Below are 24,428 nucleotides of genomic sequence, written 5' to 3' on the forward strand. Positions count from 1 at the left end.
TTGGAAACAGATTAGTTCAATGACATTAAAACTAAAACAAAAAAGTTGCAGCATGGCATTCCTCTCCTTTCTTAGTATGCTTAAAGAAAAAGATGGCCAATTATTTAAGTAAATTATAGTTTTCATAATATACAACATAAAAGCAAGACACATTGACAGTCAAAGGATAGCAGAGGATCTGTGTCCCTGAATTATATGCACAGTATGAAAGGATACAAGTATACTATGTTTATATAAAAATATATTCAGCATTTAATGAACTATACTTTGAACTTTCCTAGGCCAATTTTGCAACAGAAGCTGTAATTTTAAGTTATGTCCACAGGATTTTTTAGATATTTGTTTGTGGCCTAATTATTTTTTATGCTAAAGAACAGTAACAAAAATAATCACCCTTTTCATCTATACTCTCTCTTTTATCCTTTTGATCTGTTATCCAGTTGCCAGGGATTCAAATCTCATTAGTCAGCATTTTATAATTCCATGTTAAGAAATATAATAATTTCAACTTGAGATAGCATTTTAAGTCACTTCACTTAAATATTTTTTCGGGAATTGGTCCAGGAGATGAAGTCAACTTAATCCAGTTTTACAATCTGCGCTTGGAATAGAACAAATGGAATGTAAATAATTACTGAAATGTTGCCTTCATTCTGCGCAGGGTGTCCTGAATTTTTCGAGAATGTTTTTCTGCTGGTATCTGATGGAAGTTTGCACGGTTGTCAGCTGCTAAGGCAGAAATGTCGGCATCTTTGAAATGAGTTATTCTTTGTCTGAGGTAAGACTGCAGCTTGAAATCTGGTGTATATGTATACGGATTCTCTTGAAATGCATGAACTTGGCTCACAACTTTTGCAATATTTCTTGAAAGAGAATATGGTAAAAAAGATTAGTTTGCTTTGCTTCTGATAAAAAAACCCCAAAACAACCACCAAAAACCCCCAACCCCTGAACTTCAAAGGAAATTCAAAAGCATCAAGCATTCTTTTCTATAGAAGTGTCCCTTTAGTTAGATGTCAAAATGACTGAAACTATTTAAAGTGCTAACTGTGAAAAGTTGCATTAGCTCTCATTACCCCATTAGACAATATCCTATTTTAAAAAGTTAGGTGATGTACATATATAATTAAAATAGTTACCTAAGTTTAGTCCACTTGTGAGCTCCATTTGTCATGGTGAATCCTCCAGTTTCAAGTTGTTGGACATGCATAGCCAAAACATGGGCTGATGGAATTGTTGGAAGTGTTTTGAATCTTTCTCCTTCCATCAAGCACAAACTGTCACTTTTTAAAAACATCTAGTTTAAAAATGCACAGAGTAAATCTCATGTTAAGTATCGGGGCAGGTTTTACAAGAGGTTTTCCACTTCATGTGTTTAGCAGTATGTATTTATATGTCATGAATTTTAACTATTGGCACTGAAGTTGAAGACAACACTATAAACTGATCTGGTGGAAAACATTTTAAAGTACAGAAATAAAGTAACTTTAATCAAAAGATACTTCATACATAATTCTTAATTATTCTAAATCACAGCCAAAATTATTTTTTAGAACTTCACTCTATGATTAAAAATTGGATAGATCAGTAAAAGAATGCTTGAGATAAAATAAATATTTAAGATTTTCAAAACAGATTACAGTCACAAAGCTCCTCCAGAAATCATCAGAAAAAGCATATCTAATGTCCTAGCTTGCTTTGAAGTTTCTTTCATAATTTTTAGTCACACAGGACACATTTTTCAGAAATACTGAGATGAAAATTAATGTAAACTCTCAGATTAAGAGTTAACAGTTTCAAATTGAATTAAAATCCCCTTCACAATACAAAGTAACAATTAGGGCTTTCATCATGCAGAGGCACCCATTCAAGCATACCTTGCATTTTATCCAACCCCAAAGTGTTTTTACATTGAAGACTTTATACTATACCTCAACAGCCTTGAGTTCCTCCATTATTTCAGTTACTTTTGCAGGTAAAATCTTCCAGGCCTTACAATAAAACAAAATAAATTTTTGTTCTTAACATTAATGTTCATATTCGAACAAGATTATGTTAAGCAAAATAGTTACAGAACAGAGTCCCAAACTTACTGGTAACTGTCGTACAATAAGATTTTCCAAGCCTGCTAGGATTTGCATTGCAGTAGCAAAATTTCTTTGTTCATAGCAGCACTTTGCTGTAAGAAGAAATTTTGATAACAAGCTCACCTGAAGCTGAAAAAAAAATAAAAGTTAAGATATACTATATATATAAAAAATATTAAGATATACTAATATATATAGTAAATCTACATAATCTACATAATAAAATTAAATTAGAAAGAAGAAAAAGAGATGCATTTTCTTTTTGTATTTGTTATCAAAATTGTTGACTGTAATAACATTTCATCCAACACAAAGTTTTTCTGTCACTGGTGTGTCCTTGTTAAAGTCTGACATCTATTCTCCTCAGGCATTCTATTAGGTTTTGACACCTGCTACTACAAAACATCCAAGCATCCCAGGTCCTTCTTGTGACAACAAACCAAATTGTTGACTGCCCACTCACAGGTGTATTTCAGAGTATTTCCTGCAGATTTGCTACATAGCAACTCATACACAATAACAAACAAATAACCATTTCATAATTAATAATACAACAAAACAGTGACAAACCTTAGATGTGTGACACGCTACAACTTCAGCAGCAACCCAGGTGCTGATACTGTCTGCATTTCTTAGTAATTGCAGAAGGTATTGGTCTTGTATGCACTTTGGCAGAAACAGATTACAGGCTTTGAGCGAAACTGTCTCAGTAGAAACAGTTCTATGGAGAGAATGGAAAAAAAAGGCAAAAATAATTCATGCTCACTTTAGATTTTCAAAGAAAATGAAACAAACAGTACAAAATGAACACTGCACAGCAAGGTTGTGGAATCTCCATCCACATTCAGAACCCAACTGCACACAATCCTGGGCAATTTGCTCTAGCTGACCTTGCTCAAGGCAGGGGAGTTGGACTACACAATCTTGAGGTCTTTTCCAACCTCATCTATTCTGTAATGGTCATTGAGATTTTATATAAATACACACAAGCATTATCAAGTAGCCTCATAAACTACTAAATTTTTTTCCGACAAATATAAAACCTCCGAAGCAACCCCCTAACACAAGTCTTCAGAAATATTTTGGCCTAACACACTTCAGATTTCAAAGAAATCACCTTGCAAATGTGGTCTACCATATATACATATGTGCATAGGTACATATACATACATTGGTATAAAATCTCCTGAAATTCAAAAAATTATGTAAACAGACCAACTAGTCTATTGAAAGACATTAAGTATTTAAAATGTTTCTCTCTTCCTGGATTTATTAAGGGAGTAACACAGTAAGGTATCGTGCAACAACAGACTAGAAGGGCAATTAAAATAAGCAACTTACTTTTGGACAGCAACACTTTTGTCTTTAACACCAAGTGCTCTTGAATTTAGAAAGTGTACTGGATGACATTTATGAAATACTTCCTAAACAAAAACAGCAAATTTTATGTGTTGTTAGATCTAGCAGTTCTTCTAAAATGCTCGAGGATAAAAATGACAGAGGGTTCCCCCCACTCCCCTCTCTTCAGCAAATTTATCAGAGGGATCACAGCCTAAGAATAGAATTAGCCATTCTAAATTTTACTGTAGAGATTTCAAGAGAAAAATTTATTATTTTAATTCAAAGTCTTATGAAATAGCATGAAATAAGCTTGAAACAGGGTTGGGAAATGGTAGAGAATGGAGGCTCAGTATAATGTAAGAAGACAGATACTATTTGTACTTCCAAGTAAACCTAGACCTTTGTACCTGTTGCAGTAATGTCAGCTGACAACAAAGCTGTTGCGCACTGTATTCTATTAAGAGATACGGTCCCACTTCATCTGCTTTAGCAAAGGAGACTGGGAATTCTTCTGTAAAACTGTTATAGCATGGCTTTGGCAAAACTGATGAAATAGTGTACAGTCGCTCTCTCTGATACTGTGCAACTGGTCCCATACCTTTGGAGAGCTTCCAGTTAAAGTTCTGTAGAAAAAAACATATGTAAAGCCACAACTTCTCTAAAGCAAACATTACGTCTCCCCTTGATTTAACTTTTTGGAATGTTTTGTTAGAGAAACACCTTTGTGGATGCAAAACTCTTCAGCTAATCGTCAAGGCTACCCCAGACACTAATTGGTTCATTCAACATTACTATTTTAATCTAATATAATATGTACATTCTATGAGTTTAAGCAGGAGTTTGTCAGATCTCAATCAACAACCGGTATTTAAAACAAACTTCTGTGTATTCAAGTTCACTGCCATAAAATGGCTTATATTCTGAAGTTCTGTATTTTATATTTTACTTCTTACTATCTCTTACTATTTTCTTGTACTCTGTTGCTTAGAATCAGACATTCCTTTCCAAATAAATATTTGGTTTTCCATTCTTTTCCCTTCTTCTAGTATCATTATGATATAGTGACAATAAGAAGTCTATGTTTTCTCTATTCTGCTTGCCCTTTATTGGTTGAATCCCCAGTACACCCCACTAAATTCTACACCTTTATCAAGAGTCTGATTCTAAATTCAACGTGCATATTAGCGATACATTTGACTTCCAAGTGTCATTTTGGTCACTCTGTAGAGAGATCTTTTTTTAGGAAAAGCCTATCATATGCTCCAGCTTCTGGGGTTACTTTTCACTAGCACACTATATAAACCAGTAAGCACAGACAAAAGTTCAGACAAGTTTTTGCTAAAAGCTTTGAAGTTCTAGCAGGAAACCCCTTACCTCCCACTGTTTTACTATATTTATAGGCTTACAAAGATATATGCCTAATAAAAAATATTAATGTTTGACAAGGGGGAAAAGGTTTCCTAGTAACTATGAGCCACATGCTAGTATCAAGGGTGAAGAGTTCAATACTCTCAAAATTTTTATTATCTGATTTATTATTACTGAAACAGCTGACAGGGTACAATTAAGGCTTAAGATGACTTTCACAGTTATAGAACTGTTTAGGCCTTGGATACTTTCAAAAGAAAATTTTAAATGCAGGTACATAAATTTTACTAAATCAGAGTGTAGACCCTAAGTTGGATACTCTAGTTTTTGTCAGAAAATAATATATGGAAACATGCCCTATATAGTGGAGTCTGAAGAAAAGACATGCCTTTCTAGAAACATCTTCTGAGAGCTTTTTACATAGAGAATGTAATGTCTTTCTGTCCTCCTCGCCCTCCTCTTCACATTTGTCCATGCTGGAGCACTGATGAGCACTGCCACTTTTCCCAGCAGAAGCATCCTCAAGCAATGACAACAAGCGCTCACCATAGCCATTTAATGGAGCAACCTGTAAACGTGAAACAGGTTAACAGAATATTGAACTCAATTCCCCATAAATTAAAAGCAAAGCATAATATAGTTGTAAGATTCATGTCTGTCCAAAGCCAGACATATTGAACATATCTGTCAACAATAGCATTATTTTTCTTTTATTTTACTTTAATTGGAAAGTACTTACCTTGGAAGAAATAAATTCTTTTAGGGTAATTAGGACAGTTTTTTTGTAACAGTCTTACATATATCATAACCAACTTCAACTGGGGTTTTTTTGTTTGTTTGTTTGGGGTTGTTGTTTTGTTTGGTTTTTTTTTAAAAGCTTTTAATGAAATTATGACTTACCTTGGAAGAAATAAATTCTTTTAGGGTACACAAAAGATCAGTATTTGTTGCAAAGTCTACACTGTAGCAGTCTTCAATCCAAGCCTGCAGGATGTAGAAACTGCGGTTACATATTTTGGTAAGTGATGTGGAAGGATCCAGGCTTGCACTGGTGAGAAGAAAAAGACATTTATTTCACTAAAATTGATATCCAATTCCAATGCAATAATAAGTGTTGAAAAAACCACAAGTATTATTTAGTATTGACTGTACTATCTTAAATTCTTATGTTTCAAGCCTCTAGAATCCATGGCTCTAAGGAAACAAAGCTGTGATTGTACTTAGAAATCGTCACTGAACAACTGGCAAAAGTAAGCCACAGATTCAGAAGAAAACAGAAGCAAGCACATTGTCAGATAGATCACTTGCTTTAGTTTCACTCCCGCTTGTCAACAGAGTCTTACAAAAACAAACATCAAAGTTCAATTTAATTAAGTAGCTCTTTTCAGAAACAGCTATTTGCTATTGGGGGAAAAATAAATTATGCTCTGATAATATTTTTCACAGGAAATTAATGTACCTGGATAAAGTGCTGCTGATTCTATCAAGAAGAAACTGCAAAAATTCTTCTTGTGTGCAGAAATAGCGAAATGTGTAGAGAAACTGCTGTACATAACCTTCTAAAAATGCATTTCTGTAAAGCACAAGAAAAACTTCAGACAAGCAAGAACAATTTTTCCTGGCATTACAGTACAGCAACAGCAAAAAAATTCTCAAAATGTCAATAATTAATGGATCTTAAATTCTCAAGCTCTCTATAAAACTTTGATTCCTTTTTATTTTAATTTTACACACCAAATATTGTGATTGCCAACACTGAAAGCATAATTTGTTTTAAGAAAAGTTTTGCTATTTGCAATTTTGTGAAGAATCACTTTGACATTTCTATTATCAAAATTTATATTCTAAATAGTACAGAAGAATATATTTAATTTTCTTTTTTCCTTTCATTTCACTTGATGTTGTTTCAAAAGATTTTTATCATAATAACAGTGTAAAAAGTAGGTACTTTAAGCAAGAAAATATTTCCTGTAACTCTAATTAAAGCAGTATTTGCTTTAACAACAGAATATACTTATTATACACACACATTAAAAATGAGTGCATTTTATTTTAATATGTATGCACATCCACCCCCACCGCCCCCCAAAGTCTTAACACAGTTTAATTGTCATGTCTCCCTGATGGCTTACAGCTAACCATAAAAGTTCGGGTTTGATGAATATGGAAGCTCTGATTCCAAACCAATTTGTTCACTTTGTGCAAAATATTAACTACTAGGAAAAGCAGCACTCAGGACAAGTAATTGGGTCACAGCGTGAGGATGAGCTGGGAGAAGTAGCTGAGAGGCAGTTGCTCCCTCTACAGTGGCACAAGTCTGATGGAGTTTCTCAAGCAGTTTCAATCCTTCATACTACTGTGGTTCAGGTACTTCAAAACTATGCTGCCCTCACCCTAGTTGAAGGTTAAAGAACATCTTTGTCCCCATTTAAGCCCTGAAATAAGCATGCATCTTGATCAGTGCCAAGGACTGGGGCAATAATCTGTAAAACAGAACCTATACATTTTCAGATCCAGACTCTATTAATAAGAATTATCAAATTATATTTTCTGAAGAATTGTTATACTGCTGGCAGTAATAGAAAGCCTTGATTCCATGGCAACTAGTAGAGCAAAATCTTAAAAAAATTAAAGGATTAAAAAAAAAAAGTTACAAACAAACTTAGCAGTTTGGCTTATTTCTTATCAGACTGTCTTTGCCATGTCCATGTAAATAAGTGCCATTTCTGTAAATAAGTGTTCATGGAATAATATTAAACTTGATGCAAGAGAGGAGAATTTATGCAATGTTGAGTATCTAGGATTTATCACTGAGACTAATTTTTCCTGAATTAGCAACTATGCCTTAACCCACTCCCAGTTAAGGATGTGCAAAATATACTATACCTAGAATATAAATAAGCCATTAAACCAAGTGGTGTACCAGCCTGCAGAACTCTTATTCCATTTTGATTATTACATTGGTGTTTCTCTGTGTTATAGTAAAGAAGCAATGACGACTCATCCGTAGGTGCCACATCCACAGTGTCAGTTCTCCCATTGTGAATGACTGTAGGCAGCACAGAGGATTCCACACCCCACTGCTCTGCATACATGATCTGCTCAAAGATGCAAAGCCATGAAAAAATAAAAAGTAGGAAAATATAGAGGAAAATCCACACAAAATGCAGTCAACTCAAAGACAAATCTCATTTCATAGAATTACTTTTTTTCCTTTTTAAACAATACTAGTAGCATTTACCTTTATTTAAATAATTATTTTAGATCCTACTTAATTTGGCACTTTGACACAAAACATTTTACATTTCATATACTGACCTGAGTAGCCAACTACACTGATGCAGTAATGAAATGGCAAATGAAACACAAGCAAAATAAAGTCTGACTTGCCTGCACATATTTCTTCACTAGTTCAAGAAACTGCACTTTTGATTTCATCTCCTGTAGCTGTCCTCTCAATTTGGGCAACATAGATTTAGCGTCAGGGCCTTTAGATTTAGAACACACAGCATAAGAACATCAGTGTTTCTGATGTACAGAAAAAAAAATCCTTAAAAGTAGTATGCACCCATTTAATTTCCGGCAAATTGCTGTAATCTTACCTTTGCTTCTTCTTTCCTTCTGCAATAGTTTCTGGTAAAACTTTATGGTCTTTCTGTAATTTTTTGTCTCCATCATTAGCAATTGTTCTAGTTCCTATATAAAGAGAAAAAGGATTCTGATCAGGATGGTAAACACAAGGTTCTAGTAGGAAACTAAACTTTTAGAAGAGAACTATTTTGTATTAAAAAAAGAACATCCAAACATACAAGAATATGATATTAGCCAGCAAAAACTACCTTTCACACCTGTGCTTACAGGCAAGTTGCAGCAGGCATCACCTGTCCCCAGAAAAGCATTAGTTATGCCACAGTTCTACAGCTTAAGAACTGGAGCTGGTTTGTGTCTGATGAGACCCCACTGAAGTTGGTCTGAATCTGTTTACATAAATACGCCTTTAGTTATAATTGCACTTATCTGGTTGTTTTTGAGAGAATTTTAAAAGTTACACTCAGAAGTCATCCAGAATTAAAAGTGATGGTTCTGAAATCAGTGCAGACCCCAGAAATGCTCTGTTGAGCAGCTGACCTATATTTGCAGCAAGAGCAGAATGTTTGACTTAAAACAATGGTTTCCAAAAAAAGTATAATTACATTATATTGTAGAACCAGGTCAGAAGGCAGACAGGAGAGCTGCTCTATACATAAAGGACATACTAAATTCAACTTACATATTTCGTATTTATGCATTTGACATAATTGAAAAAATAAATTAAATTTCTATAGAATTATATAACTTAAGCAATGGATAGAAATGGAAGTATATTGGGCTTCTCACAATAATATCAAAATTAACGTAAACATTTATATTTGTTTGCATATCAAAGGTTTCATTATTTTACCAACCAATGAAAATGGGTCATCCACTTTGAGTTTAGCTTCTGATTTATTATGAAACAACAAACACGATGTGTGTTTTATAAAAGTGGTGGCTTTTGCACTTGGGTCCTAAGCTAACTACCAGTGACCCAGTTACATGAAACAGCATTTTAAATGGAGTAAATTCACTGAATGCAGCAGACAGAACTCCCACAAGCAGAGTGATCACAAAACACATAGCTCAGAGCTAACATATCAAACAACAGATTGGTAAATAGGTTAACTTTAATGGGATGGACTTACTAGAAATTAACATGAGTTTGAGAAAAACCTGTCACTGTTTTTCAGAAAAGCTCAAAAGGTTTAACAACGTAGTTCATTAGCAGCAAGTCACGAAAGCCCTGTGAATTTTTAAAAGGCTTACCACTATGTAGGCATCGCATAGAGAATACTGAAAGACAGAAAAGCTGTTATCCAGATTCTGAATTGGAAACTGCTTGCTTTTACTTAAAAGTTTGGTTTTGTTTCATTGATTAAAGTGAAACCAAGTTGATTAAGAGACTGTAAACACAGAAAGGGAATCAAAGAGAGTAGCCATTTTCTGATGTTTGGAATCTGAGGGACAGAAGTGGTTTGTTTCCTTAATAACTTCAGGTGAGTAGCAATGAAGTCAGTAGCAAATTCCCAGTCTATTCCACAACATCTTCCATTTTAGGTAGGTCTAGAATATAAACATTTTTGATGAAGCTATACATTCAATTGTTCTCCTCCCTTTGAAGTACATTTAATTTGTTAGGACACTTTTCTATAGAACATCCCTTAGTCTAGGGAACAAAGTAATGATAGAGTGACTTAGCTTACTTAGGAAAACTGCCAATTCCAATCTGTCCTCGAAGCGTAAGTTTTTTACATGCTGAAGGATAGCTCCACCACAGGATGTAGAATATTGGCAGAAGAGAAAGGAAAAGAGAAAAGGAATCGGAAAGGGAAAACTGTGGCCAGAATATGCAAAACTTGTGCTAGAAATGTCCTAGTCACAGCTTGGGTCCACCAAAGTTTGGTGGAGACTCTTAAAAGTAGTTTTACGAGACCTGGGCGTAACTGAAACCTAGTGAGGGCAAAGAGGAAAAGGCTAAGGCTGAAGGCTTGAGGCTGCAAGAGAACTGAAGCCAGTTTATCAGACTACAGAAAAAAGGCTCTTCTCATTGTGAGGGCAGACTTGGACATCACCCCGGAGAAATGGCAGCCCTGGTAGCTGCCATCCTTCCTTGCTCTGCTGCAAGGACTTGCTTTGGTTTGCCTGGATGGGCTCTGTAGGAGCAAAATCAGCAGCTCCTGGACAAGATGTGATGCAAGGCAGAGGACATATACTTGCTTGCCTAAGGATTAACTTTTCTAAATGTAGATTAACCCTTGCTGACCTTAAGTACTGCCATGAACTATCTGATGAGCACCTACAAAGTAAAGCATTAATTAGTTTTCTGACATTTGAAAGTGTCACCTTGATCCATAGGTATTTTTAATGCTAGCTATTTTACATTCCTTCCCAATATAAGAATAAATATTACCAGGTTTTTTTGAATAACAATAGTTTGACTAATTCTATTGTTAATATTGTTCATCATATAACAAATGTTTTACTTTATGAATCTTATTAAATTACAACCTAAGGTGCAGACAAAATCCAATAGGTTCCAGTAGAAAAATATAAAAGTTAATTATTTTTATGGCATAATATTCAATTCTGTCATAAATATGATTATATGTTCTGGTACTGAGAGTTTCTCAGAACCTGAATGTTCTCAAACCCACTTACAGGTATACAGAATTAAAAAAACTAATTTAATTTAATTGCATTTAGTTTTAGAAGGTGAATAAAGAAACATCTGAATCATATGAATATTTTCATTGGACAGATAAGTGTATTAATGAGATGTATGTATCTTCAAAACCGTAATTTGTTGTGTGGTTAGACTCTCATTTGGTACTCAGATCTGAACTGACCAAGCAGACCTATCTCTTTGAAAGGATAATGCCACTAAGTCAGGACAAATGTAGTCAAGCTCAAATGTCTATATTTAAACACTCACGCTTTGAAACAGCAACTCCTAAACACTGCTTTAGCACACTGCAGTGTGCTTTTACTGCAAAGCTGTAGAATCAGCTCAACTTAACCGCTGACTTTTTAAAAAAAAATCTGTCAGAGACCTGGAGCAAAAAGTAGGTTGACAAAATCCTTGCCAGACAATAAAAACTAGACTACAGATGATCAAGGAACTGGTTTCTGAAATAATACTGGTTAACAGATGATTTAAACAAGGAAGGATTTGGAGACAAAAAACTCTACCTTGCAAGAGAGGCAGAACGTTCCTCCAGCAATTCAAACTACGTTCCTGCTCAAAACAGCTACTTACAAGCCTTCCTTTGGACTTCCTCCTGGACTGGATATGGGACATGCATTTTCTCCACTAGATTTTATGGTGTGAAGCTGGCTACTAGAATAATTAACTTTTTTGAGCTTCTACTTTGGCAGAAAACTCATGTTAATTTTCACATTCAGTCTATTTTATTTTCTCAGCATTTTGGTTTACAAAGTGCATCATTCCCTTGAAATTTGCACAGCTCTTATTCATTGTTTACACATTAACAGTATTAGCACTTCATAAATGCCAATGATTAAAGACCACATTTATTTTCTAATTAACATGTGCTGCAAGTATTACATGTATAAACCTTCATATTTGCAAATAAAAGTAGCTGAAAATATTTTGCTGTACAAATAACAGCTGTTAACTACGTCAAAGTACAATACATAAAGACTTATAAATGTTAAATCCTACCCCTATCAACTGTGCCAGCAACACCTATATTGTTCAAAATGGGATACGAATTGGTCTTTGTCAGCTGCTGGTCTGGAGATCAAAATCATGCTACACATTTTCACAGTTGATTTGTAGCATTTGGTTTGAGGAATCAGGCAGCAGAGACAGCAGAAAGATGCCGAGTAGAGCTGCTTATCACCTACATGTTGATAATTGATTGTTCTACAGCTAAGAATCATCATCTCCTGACTGCTGCAATAGCAGAAAAACAAATTTCAGCTTCATGGTTTTTTCCCTTTCTTATATATATACTGACCAGTTAAAACTTGAAACAGTTCATCTTGTTTCAACAATATTGACAATAGTTTACTTCAGAAATTGTAATGTCTGATGAAGTTTGGAAAAACAGCAGGATTTTAGGAAGATTTTCTTTGCTCAGATTAAATGCTCAAGATTGCTGCAACTGGAGTGTTATGATTCTGTAAGCTTTTATTTTAAACACACTTGGAAGAAGCTGAGTTTCACAGTGTTGTAGTAACACCAGAAGAAAGATTCAAGTTGTTGATGCTACAGTAGTGAAAGAAATAAAAACAGTCATGAGACCAAAAAGTAACTAATGTTTTAAACTATCCTCTGTTCAATTTGTAGTAACAAGACACTTGAAAAGCATTTTTAATTTAAAAAAATATGAAAGAACTTTTAATACAGTATCACTAAAAATATTTGGAAGATTCTATACCTGAATATTCTAGTATACCAAGACTTTTTAAAATAAATACTACAACAGAGAATATATGTATCTGCACATACATGCTTTTTTGTGAAAATTAACTTTTCTTTTGTTATGAATTCAAAATACTTCTATACTGTACAAAAGTATTTAACCTTCTGTTAACTTTCTTCTCTGAAGAAAATGGTGGAATATAAACGGAATTTTACTTAATAATTGAAGATGACAGTTTATAATTGTACTCCTTGTAACTTGGACACAAAGGAATCTCTCAAATTGGGAAGACTATTTATATAAGACACCAAGCTTCTATTGTCTGCAGATAATTATTTTAGTCTTGTTTGTCCACCTGGCCTCATATGCAGTCCAGGTCACATACATTATTTCTGCATTACTGAGAATAAGGTTAGAGTCTAATTTTTGTCCAGTTGTTAAGATTTTGCACTAATTTTAGACAACACAGGAAAGATTAGTTCACTTATCCTCGGAGTAGAATGTATCTTTTTCAGCTATTGGAATGTGTGGTCTCTTGCACTCTAAATTAATTGTTTACTAATTTCTAAACTGAATGATTTGCACATTGTATCAATAGCAATCTTCCTCCAGTAGAATGTACTGGGCACAAAACAATATAATTTTCTACAGAGATACCTCATGACTATTTTCCACTGAGCCTCTTGTACGATTGTTGGGTCAGCCAAGTTCTTATGCATTAATGCAAACAGTAAAAATGTATAACAGTACGCATTAATTTCATAAGCAAATTCCAAAGCAGACTAAGCACCATAAATCTTGCTTCATTTTTGTTGCATGCATGTTAAATAGGGAAAACAATTGCCAAGTACTCAGAAGATAATTCATCCTTCTGAATCAAACTAAATTGCTTAGTAGACTGTAAAAAGCTCAAAGTAAAAAAGACTGACTGTTTAGACAGAAAAAAATCTATTTAGAAGCTTATGAAAACTCCTTACTCGTGAAAATCTGTTCTACAGTCAAGAATTAGTCCTTCAAGTAAGGGGGATTATGCAAGCCCATTTTTCTCTAGCTGGTACACTTACATAGGATTAAACAGCCCTATAGGATCAGAAACAGGAATTTTTGAGTAGATGTGAATTTCTGAGAGTAGCAGTCCTGAATTTAACTATTTATTTATTTTCACAAAGCAATAGTAGCTGAAGTTTCTCATGCTATTTTCTCCTATAGACACCTGAATATTACAGAAAAAAAAATAAGTAGAACATCCTCAATGATTCAGGCTTTATCTTGCAGAATAACAGAAAAATAGTTATGTCTTTTAATGAAAACTGAAGTGACGTCACAGTGCTTCACAAAAAAATGAAGGTAAATAGATGTATTGGGATTTAAACTGGCTATCTGGAAATGAAAAAAGTCTAGATTGTTCTCTCAGGTGTTCAGTTCTCTTGTGTCATGCTCACTTAAAAATAAAGCAACAAATTCAACTAACTGTCCATAGTAAGGAAATCCACAAGAGCAGTGCGACTCCTGCTTCATCTTTATTAAACATTTACCTGTCAGAAACAATAAAGATATCCAAACTGGACAACTAATCATTCGCAGGGACACAAAAAGATTCCAGATGTCCCTATACTAATAGGTATTCCAGTATTAATAACTCATTTACTTCAATTTTTCCATTACCTTCCCATGTATCAGCTCTGACTACATAGATTTCTAGTTTCATATATTATCCTTACTCTGTGGCATTGGACTTGAAATATTTAAAAAAAATATTCACAAACTGAAGCCTGTTATAGACAGATGCACGAATGTCAAAATTAAGTAAATGTAATCAGTATGATCTTTAAGGGAATGGAAGACCTTGCTCATCTAAAACAACCCACTCCCCTACCCATGCTTGCTCCATACCCACAAGCTGCTTAAAAGGCACAAGGTTGCACTCATCATGATGATTCGCCATCTCCAAGAAAAGATCATAGAATGGTTTGGGTTGGAAGGGACCTTAAAGATCATATAGTTCCAAGCCCCCTGCCGTGAGCAGGGACACTCCCCACCTAGATCAGGTTGTTCAAAGCCTCATCCAGCCTGGCCTTAAACACTTCCAGGGAGGGGGCATCCACAACTTCTCTGGGCAACCTGTTCCAGTGTCTCAACAACCTCACAGTGAAGAATTTCTTCCTAATATCTAATCTAAACCTACTCTCTTTCAGCTTAAACCCATTTCCCCTTGTTCTATCATTAACTGCCCTTATAAAAAGTCCCTCCCCAGCTTTCTTGTAGCCCCTTCAGGTACTGGAAGGCCACTATAAGGTCTCCCCAGAGCCTTTTCTTCTCCAGGCTGAACAGCCCCAACTCTCTCAGCCTGTCCTCACAGGAGAGGTGCTCCAGCCCTCGGATCATCCTCGTGACCCTCTTCTGGACTCGCTCTAACTGGTTCATGTCTTTCTTGTGTTGGGGGCTCCAGAACTGGACGCAGTACTCCAGGTGGGGCCTTACGAGAGCAGAGGAGAGGGGGAGAATCACCTCCCTCGACCTGCTGGCCACACTTCTCTTGATGCAGCCCAGGACACGGTTGGCCTTGTGAGCACATAACTGCCATTCTGCTGGCAAACTGTGAGAAGCTGTCAGGGAATTTGCTGTGACCAAGGAAAAGGGCTCAGAGCACATGACAGGGAAGACCTCTTGAGAGCCTGCAATACACACCAGTCACAGCCATTCTTCACTCTTTTCTATAATATTACCACCGTGGTTGGTGCATATGGCAGATGGTACTTTTCCAGTAAACTTCAGCAATAGAAGATGGGTTGTAGTTCAGTGGTTATCAATTTCATGTCAGTGCTCTTTATTTTGGACTACTACTCGTACCCTGCTTTATTGATAAGACATCACAAATTTTGAGGATTTTCAAAGACTTAAGAATCAGTATTTAAAAGAAAGGGAGTTTCAACTCACTATAACACAATAAATATTATACGTTTAACCAGCAAGTAAAGAGGTATCTTAATGATTTTAAATCAATGTACTCACCACTTTTTTAGCATCTATATTTTGTGACTCAATTGATTTCTGCTTTCCAAGGTTTTTCATGTAACTACGAACTTCTGAACCAAAACATTCAGCTCCATAAAATGCACTGCTCCAACCAGGACTACAGCTATGAAAGTCAGGCAGATTTGGAGACATATGATAGCTGTTTCCTGCTATCTTCATCACAGTCTCTTCCTCTGGCTCTGTATTTTCTTCTGCAAAACCTGGACCAATACCACAGCTGTTGCTTTGTAAACATTGCCCCTTTGTTTCTATAGGGATAGTATTCTGCAGTCTCAATTCTTTTTTGAAATTGTCCAAAGGCAACTCATCAAAATCCTTTTCAGCTAATGCTGTATTTATCATAGGCTCAGCCTTCACATCAAAGGTTGCTTCCCCTTCTCCTAAAGAGGGTGTATGGGAGGGAAAGAAATAATGGTCATGTGATGCAATGCATGTGTTGTTGAATTTAAACACTACACATACAAAATACAGTTATGAGACTACCTATGCCCTCTGACAGTAGTGTTAGATGCTTATTTTGGCTCTGCGCTTTCTTTTTCTCAACTACATGTTGTAAAATGATAAAGGTTAAAGTAGTAAAAAGCTTAGCCCTTGAGGTTTTTTCTATCCATAAGTCTTGAAGCTTTTATTCCATACACTGAGGGCAAGAATACTTAATACAGCCAAAGGGGACACAGATGTTAAACTTTCTACTCCTACAGGACTCACTTCCTTGAGCTATGACAGGACTTCTTTGCAGTTATAACAGCTACGACCAACCCTGAGGGACTGAGGCGACAGTCAAAGGTTGGCATGATGCTGACAGGAGCTTTTATGCCTGTCTTTCTTCTCAAGTAAAAGTCTCCCTTTTCACCTGAGCAACCCTCCAGGGTTTAGATATGGCACCTTAGAGTCAAACAGAGCTAAATTACTGGTGTAAAGAAATCGCATACCCCATGCAAAAGTCTGGGCCTAGATTTGCAACCATTCTGAGCCAAAATGGAAAACTGTAACACAGAATGACAGCAGTAAATTGCAAACTTACAAATTTATGTTTTGCCATAAAAGATAAGAATGTAAGGGCATAAGCCATCTTGTAAAGGACACACAGTTTAATTTGCTCAAAACAGAGAAGTAACCAAATTTAAATGCTGAACCTTGTCTGAACCATCTTGAAAAAAAGGAAATATTGATACAACAGCAACCAAATACAAGCTGTCCACAAATACATCAAGCCTAGAAAGGGTAATGGTTGTGTTATAATAATGGGATTTACCAGTCCCAGCTCAGTTTTGAGTTCAGTTACTGAAAGATGGAATATTTTGTAAACCTTCAATCACAAAGTAAACCCACACTGAAGAAGTACAAATAAACAGTCCACTAATATAACGTCAATGACCGTCCTGTAATCAAGCTTGTGATTGAAAGGCAAAGCTATCTTGATTAACAAATCATTTGACCCACTGTTCATTTTACTATCTATCTTTAAAAAGGCACTTCAGTGGATAGAATAAGGAAGTGGAGGAATTCCCAGGAGAGAGGTAAAGACTATTGTTTTTTACCTGTTTGTGAAAAAACTTTTGATGAATAGTTAAAAATGTCCATTTAAATCCAAAAGGAATTAAGTTTCCGGATTTCTGCACAATTCCCTTCCCCAGAATTTGTCAATAATTTTATTGACAATATAATTTTTTATTTTAATACATTTTATTTATTTTACTGCTTAGTTTTGTTTTATTCCAACAAATGAACAAAGAAGGACCAGATCTGTTGCACAGTCATCCTTCAATCAATCCTCAACTTCTTCAGTAACACGTAAGGAGTCATAAGAATTTTCTAAAGCTCTCCTCTCTGCCTAGCTAAGCTTGCTATGTGGCATGAACCTGACTCAGTACGACTGTCCCCTTCCCTCTCTCTACTTTAAACCATGTCACTAGAACTTCTACTGGATGAATACAAGAAAAAACACATTTTTGGGAGTTTTTCAACAAGACACATCTGTGTAAATAAAAGTAAGTAAAAGTAAATGAAACAGGCATCCCACTCTAACAGAAGTGAAAGTAAATGAAACAGGCATCCCACTCTAACATTTGGTCATATGTAAGCTTCATATAAAAGACAACAGGTCCCCAAGTCATTGATAATGTTTAGATTCACTGATAATGTTCATAAGTACTAAGGTGAGTGTTTTCCTGAAAACACGCTTAAAGTGCCATTTTCTCAAAACTTGTATCAGCAGTAGATTCCCAGAATACACAAAGATCCAGAAACATGAAGTCCTATCTCACCCTCTGTCTGATCGCTGCTTGGCAAAAAGCTATCAGATTTCTTCAGATCTTGAAATACATTGCCACACTTTGAACCACCTGCCTCAGTTACGCTGAAAATACAAGAAGATTAGGAAAAAAAATAATGTTTCATATACTTTCATATTTCCATCAGTAAAATGAGATCTTACAAATGACTCTAGATGTATGTGAAGGGTTTCATAGCGTTTACCTACCTCCTGAAGTTTGCATGTTCAGCTTCACTTGTTATTTTACAAGAAATAAAATGTTCAAACGGACATTAAAGCATTCTGAGTAAGAATCGGAGATTTTACTTTACAGCACTTGGCAAAATTCCAACAGAAGTATCAGAACACATACAAATAGAAGGTATAACTCCAGGTATAACTTAGACTGCATATTACTGTAATGGGTTTTTCACTCAGGATTCAACCTCTGGATAACAGTCTGACTCTAACTCTAGTCATCCCTATTAAGTCAAAGAAGGTACCAACTAAAACCTGCTATATTCTTTAGCAATGTCTAAAGAATGTTAAGTAAGCAGTGTCTCAGAGATATTCTGAGGCAGTCCTTGCATGCGATCTGAAAGTTAGACTTGTATTTTTATACTGGATAATAAATCAAGATTTCCTTTTCACTCCTGCTTTCAAAAACTTTACTTTGTAACAAAAGTTCATACAGAGGATGATCTCTTCACATATGTCAGTAATTCAAGTTTTTCCTACCATAACATTCAGCTCTGTGGAATTAAGATCCTAACCTCCATCCAGTTTACAATGGCTCCTTAAAAGTCCCAACCCAAATGGGTAATAGGCCAGCATGTCAGGGTCTGATATCTGGAGGTTTATTCTCTCCGAAATTTGCTGTAGGGATTACATAACTTTTCACACTGAAATTTTTTCTCAACTGTATCTATCAAGCTTCTTTGGCAAAACTTCCAATTTGTAGTTCCAGACCATGACAGACAAAACAACCATACATAACTTCCATGTATAAATTATTGTTTACAATAGCCTTCAGTAAGAATCTTTTATAAATATGCTACATTTAAAGGCTGGAATAAAATAAAAATGTTTTGTTTTGGTTTTTTTTACTATTTTTCAGGTAGATACATCATTGAAAATTAAATAGTAAAAATGATAAATTAAGCTGTGTTTTCTCACTTAACGGGCTACTTACAAAAGACTGCCAGTAGGAACACTGGGTCAAACCAAACCAGTTAAGGAAAACATTTCTAGCAAAGCTAAAATAATTTCCTTGTTCTCAGGTGTGAATAGAACAAAAGGATGTATAAAGAACTAAACTCAAACAGAATAAGCAAACTGAAGAGCAAGAACAAAATATTGCACTTCTGATTAAACATCCTCTTTCTAACATGACTACGAAGCTCTCCATCAATGGTTGAAAACAATATTGATCAGAATCAGGTTTCCATTATTCAGCTATCCTAAGATGGAGTTACAGAAAAGCTTAATAGAAAATATTTTCTGCTAAGCCATTAAGCACTGTTTGCCATGAGGAAAACCATGAAGTATCTCATAGACTGGGAAATTAACAGCTGGCAGGAAACAAGTAAGGATACCTGAAGAGAAGCAGCATATCCTTTCCTGCTTCTTGGAAGCAGGGAGAAAAGCATTAAATTGAACTGTAAGAAGGAAAAAGTTGAAGAACACCCACCATAAATGCAAAGGTCTTTCTCCATTTACTACCCAATAGAGATTCTCCAGTAATTTTTCATCCCAGTAGAGGTCACAAAACTTCTCACAAATTCTATCAGAGAACACAGCAAACTTCATTTCCTTTAAGTTTAAAATGAAGTTACCTTGTTTAAAATAGAAAAAACAAACAAAAAAAGAAAAAAAAGATATTAATAACAATATTCTTACACATCAATTATAATAACATACAGAAGAAAATGTACATACCCATATCAAAAACCTCAACTCCATTCTCTAGATAGCCATCAAATGCAAACTCCTCTTGTATGAGATGAACCACTTTCTGTAGTAAAGCATCACTTTTTCTGCTCTGCTGGGGCAGGACTTCAACACCAAAGAGATGAGAATTATCTTCATTCACTGAGGTACGTAGTGTGTGTTCTTGTTCAGTGAAAATACTGTCTACATTAGTAGCATACTCAATTTTTTGGCAGTTGGTTTGAATAACCGGGTTACTTTGATCAAAATTGTTTTGTGTATTAGTAGTCTCACAGTTCTGTACTTTGCATAGGGAGGCATCATTTTCTGTTTGTGTGCTCATTTTATAACTTTCAATAGTACTTGAAAGTAGCACTGTCAAACTACTATGGCAATCATAAGCAATTCTTGAACGAAGAGGTTTATTTGGTATTTGCTCTGATACAGCTAAATGTACTGGTACAAATGTCAAAACTCTTTTTTCTGAGTCCTGTTTGAGAATTATGTTATTTATATGAAGAAAATTAGGAGATGTAGGACAAGCTAAGGAGCTGGAAGGAATTTCAGATAAAATGTTCTTTTCTTGTAGAATATGTGAGGAATCAGATTGTGGTGGTAACATAACTAGAGAAGTAAATGCATCGCCTGACTTTTGCTCTTCTAAATATATTTGGGATGAGTAGCCTGGAACTTGTAAATCACACTCAGGTATTTCAGGAGCAGTTTCAATATCTGTGTACTCAGTACCATAGCTTTTAGAGTCTTCTACAGATCCTGATTTGTTGTGGTCAACATGTTTTTCTTTTCTTGTCTCTTTCTTGAATTGCTCAGAAACTGGTGTGTGAACCTCTCTGAAAAGGAACAAAGAATTTTTTGAGGACAACTCCAGTAGATTTAACAATGAAGTCTCAAGTTTAATTTAATCTGCTTCAGGATGTACTAACTTTGTTATATTTGCATTTTGTTGCAGAATAATAGGTTTAAAGTGAGTTGCAGGAGAGGTGAATGCAACAGGTAATGTAGCTTTCTCATGATTTAGAGAAATTTGGCATGGTACTGGTCCTTTAACTGCTACAAGTTTACTTTTGCTGGTAGTAGGCACAAATCCTAAAAACAAAAACACAGAAAGATGAACAATATGTAAAATATAAATGCAAGGTAAATAACAATCAATTTAGATAGAAAATAAAAATGTTTAACTGAACAAGAAAATCTTACATGGAGAACTGATCTAGAGAATACTAAAACAAAGTAAACATGTCAAAGAGTCTGACTGCTTACCTAGACTTGACTCTGAAGGGTCCATTTCATGTCTTTCATTTTTAAATTCAAAAGCAACATGATCCTGAAAATAGATTACTTCTTCCTTAACAGCCTAACAATAAAAATTGAAGTCCAAACTGAATTTCTTAGCATTTGCTTTTTAAAAATTCTGCTCAGCACATTACTCCAAAAAAACCCCAACCCCTACGTGAACCTAGAATCTTAGGATTTCCAATTTCTGTAATCTGCAAAGCAACAACCTAGTCATACCATGGTGGGGAATTAAAACAAATGACATGCAAAACTCTAGGGACTGGTAGAACTGTTTGTAAACCTCTCTGTTTCAAATCAGAACTTTTAGGTAATCAAATTTTTGAATAAAGTTAATTCCATGGATTGACTGAATGCTGCATGTATTATATACACATATCTGAAACATAAACAGAACACAAGTACATATGAATGTCTTCTGTTCTGATTAGAGGGGTGGTAAATGAAAGAGAGGTTATGAAATTAAGTCACTGGTTCTTATTTCTGAGCTCTCACCCATGCAGATTGAGGAGTCAGGGCAGCAAAATCTGGGGACTGACCACTCCAACGGCAAGAACTAGAAGAAAGCTGTACTTAAGGGCTATTTGAATTTTTTTTTTTAAAGAACAAATCTAACTATACTTGCAGGGGACAAAAATCTTATTAAAATACAATTTAGAGAATTAATTGAAAAAACTTAGATAATTTTAAAAGGTGGCACTCTTACCTTAAAGACAGATTTATTCAACAATGCCAAAATATTTTTGCTGTTTAAGCCTTGTTCAAGTAAATAATGACTGCATGTCTTAAAAAAAATAAATAAAAAAAAAATCATAATTTTCAGTTAGTAAATAAGTTTTCAATCCAGTGAGGTATTCTTGGACAAGGACAAAGACAAGATAAATAGTTAGAAAGTCTTATGAACTTATTCAGAGTACCTTATTGACAATTGCAATATAAATTAAAACCACATCCCTCTGTGTCCCTAGGGAGGTGACTTTGAAAACAAACCCCCAAGTGACTGGTTATCATTTAATTAGATAGCAGTCTATTACCAAAAATAAATTAATATTTTGACATTCAAATCACTAAAATGAGACTTTAGACAGAGCTAAATTTCGCATAAAATTGCTTAAATCTAGTAACCTTAATTGCATCAGCTAGAGAAGGTCTTTCTTCGGGGTTTTTTCTTGCCATATCCAGAAGAAGTTTTTTAAATTTTCTTGGCAATGCTAGTTTGTGACTTGGTGGAACACTGTATTTTGCAGCCATCCACAGAACCGCAGCAACACCATAAATGCAGACCTATTGGTACAACATAAGAACCAGGAAAGATGTAAACAGACCAAAAAAAGCTTCCGCTTCAAAACCAGTTCCAGCAAATTATTCAAAAATTCCCCTCGTTCCTCGCACAAAAAAAAAAAAAAAAATGACTAGAGCTTCCAAAGTACAGATTACATTTGGCTTTTGAAGATGCTGATGAAAATCCCAGTCCCTTTCAAAAACTAGGTTATGCATGCAGGGCCAATAATAGTAGCTAATTTTCTACTGTTGGGGCAACAGACATAATTTGTCTCATCCTTTGTCTAGGAAAATTATTCAGCAAAAAAGTGTTTTTAGAACCATTTTTAAGAATTCCTCTCATGAAAAAACTTAGATTTCTGCAAGCCCTAGAGTTCTACCATAAAACCCAGCCAGCTGCAATTTATGTAAAAAAGGTCGTGATAATTCAGGAAGTAAATGGCATACAGTAATTACAAGCTAGCCAGTACAACTCATATTTTACAGAGAAGATCACACCTATCAGAAGAATGAGGTACTGTATATGTATTTTAGCAATTATTGTGCTACCTGCAGCTAGACTAACTGAAGTTGCCATGATGAAGAACCTTGAAAATTACTTGATCTTCACAAGCTTGCTTGTTTTATTTGAAGACTTACAGTGGACAAAGTCAGATTTATCCTGCTTAATGCTCAGTTTACATATGTTAGCATGTACTACAAATGCATTTTTAGCAAAGTTAAAGCACAATGCTTCTTCACATTGTCTCTGAAAGATATTAAAAAGGCTCAAAGGACAGAAGCCTAAGCACTACACAGTCTTGATTCCCATACCATAATTCTAACTAAATGTTCATAACAACCAAAATGTTAATACAAATAGCAGGAGAAAGCCAAAAAAATAGGTCAGATTATTCTATGTATAATGTTGTAGAAAAACAAGGAAAAAAAGATTACTTCAGATTTTTTAAAGAATAAGAATAAAGCAAAAAGACTTTAGGATTATTAATTTCTACTGTCTGGTGAAACTGCTGCATTATATTTCAGGGTTAGTTTAAGCTTCTGAAGCCTTTAAAAAACCTGCATGTTGGATCAAAGGAGTTTAAGAAGAAAGAGCAACTTTAAGGAAGAAGATACATAAACTTTTTTTAGTTACAGATAATTTTATAGAAAGTCAAACTCTGTCTTAGGTAGATTTTTAATGATTTTTTTTTTCTGATTCATGACTACAATGTCTAATTTTAAAGGATTCATGTGGTACAAGGTACATAGTAGTTAACCTCTTTTCTTGTTATGTAAGAGAAAGGTACCATAAATTCTGGTTTCCTAACTCTTAAGATCACTGTGGTACAGTTTGCAACTCAGATGCAGTTGCAATGGAGACAAATACTCACCTGCTATTTATTAATATTTTTATCGTCTTTGGTCTGAGAGCTTCTTATGGCTTATACCTATAGCAAAAGCTCTAGGAAAACTGTATTGGTAAGAGACATAATTCATAGTGTTCCCGTAATAAAAATATGCTGATACTGATATTTTTATCCAGTCTTCCAAATGAGATTAATGTTTGGGCTTTAGCCTAGACAGTTGAAAAGACTGATCTTAGTGTGACCTCCAGCATGTGAAAACATGACTGCAAAGTCTGTCTTACTACTAACTAAATGTAAATAATTAAACCTTATGGAAAACTATTGAATAACAGATTTTTGGTAGTTACTTCAACAATTCTGGAAATCAAAATTACTTTTTAGAAGCAACTAATTTTATGGGAGATAAATACATAAAACCCCACAGATAACCAAGAAATATTGGGAGAAATAAGAAATATTATCAGAATCTTAGAAGAGTTTAGCTTTCTTCTTCAAGCAGCAGAGG

The 24,428-nt window shown here is 34.9% G+C and overlaps 1 protein-coding gene across 1 annotated transcript in view; it reads right to left on the minus strand.

The window, feature by feature from the left end:
• Positions 1-432: 432 nt before the first annotated feature.
• The window catches only part of KNDC1 (kinase non-catalytic C-lobe domain containing 1), a 60,065-nt gene continuing 36,069 nt past the window's right edge, over positions 433-24,428 (minus strand). Inside the window, exons 9-29 of the mRNA XM_029085992.1 lie at positions 22,419-22,577; positions 22,000-22,077; positions 21,261-21,354; positions 20,924-21,086; positions 19,989-20,830; positions 19,741-19,885; positions 18,064-18,155; positions 15,773-16,176; positions 8,399-8,492; positions 8,187-8,284; positions 7,683-7,894; positions 6,256-6,369; positions 5,697-5,844; positions 5,185-5,364; positions 3,836-4,051; positions 3,429-3,511; positions 2,658-2,808; positions 2,094-2,216; positions 1,932-1,991; positions 1,140-1,297; positions 433-863 (exon numbers count right to left, since the gene is read on the minus strand). Coding sequence (XP_028941825.1) covers positions 632-863; positions 1,140-1,297; positions 1,932-1,991; positions 2,094-2,216; positions 2,658-2,808; positions 3,429-3,511; positions 3,836-4,051; positions 5,185-5,364; positions 5,697-5,844; positions 6,256-6,369; positions 7,683-7,894; positions 8,187-8,284; positions 8,399-8,492; positions 15,773-16,176; positions 18,064-18,155; positions 19,741-19,885; positions 19,989-20,830; positions 20,924-21,086; positions 21,261-21,354; positions 22,000-22,077; positions 22,419-22,577 — 3,846 coding nt within the window. The 3' untranslated portion in view covers positions 433-631. The remainder of the gene's footprint in view (positions 864-1,139; positions 1,298-1,931; positions 1,992-2,093; positions 2,217-2,657; positions 2,809-3,428; positions 3,512-3,835; positions 4,052-5,184; positions 5,365-5,696; positions 5,845-6,255; positions 6,370-7,682; positions 7,895-8,186; positions 8,285-8,398; positions 8,493-15,772; positions 16,177-18,063; positions 18,156-19,740; positions 19,886-19,988; positions 20,831-20,923; positions 21,087-21,260; positions 21,355-21,999; positions 22,078-22,418; positions 22,578-24,428) is intronic.

Source organism: Antrostomus carolinensis, unplaced genomic scaffold, assembly GCF_000700745.2.
Source record: "Antrostomus carolinensis isolate BGI_N321 unplaced genomic scaffold, ASM70074v2 scaffold13207, whole genome shotgun sequence".
Taxonomy (NCBI): domain Eukaryota; kingdom Metazoa; phylum Chordata; class Aves; order Caprimulgiformes; family Caprimulgidae; genus Antrostomus; species Antrostomus carolinensis.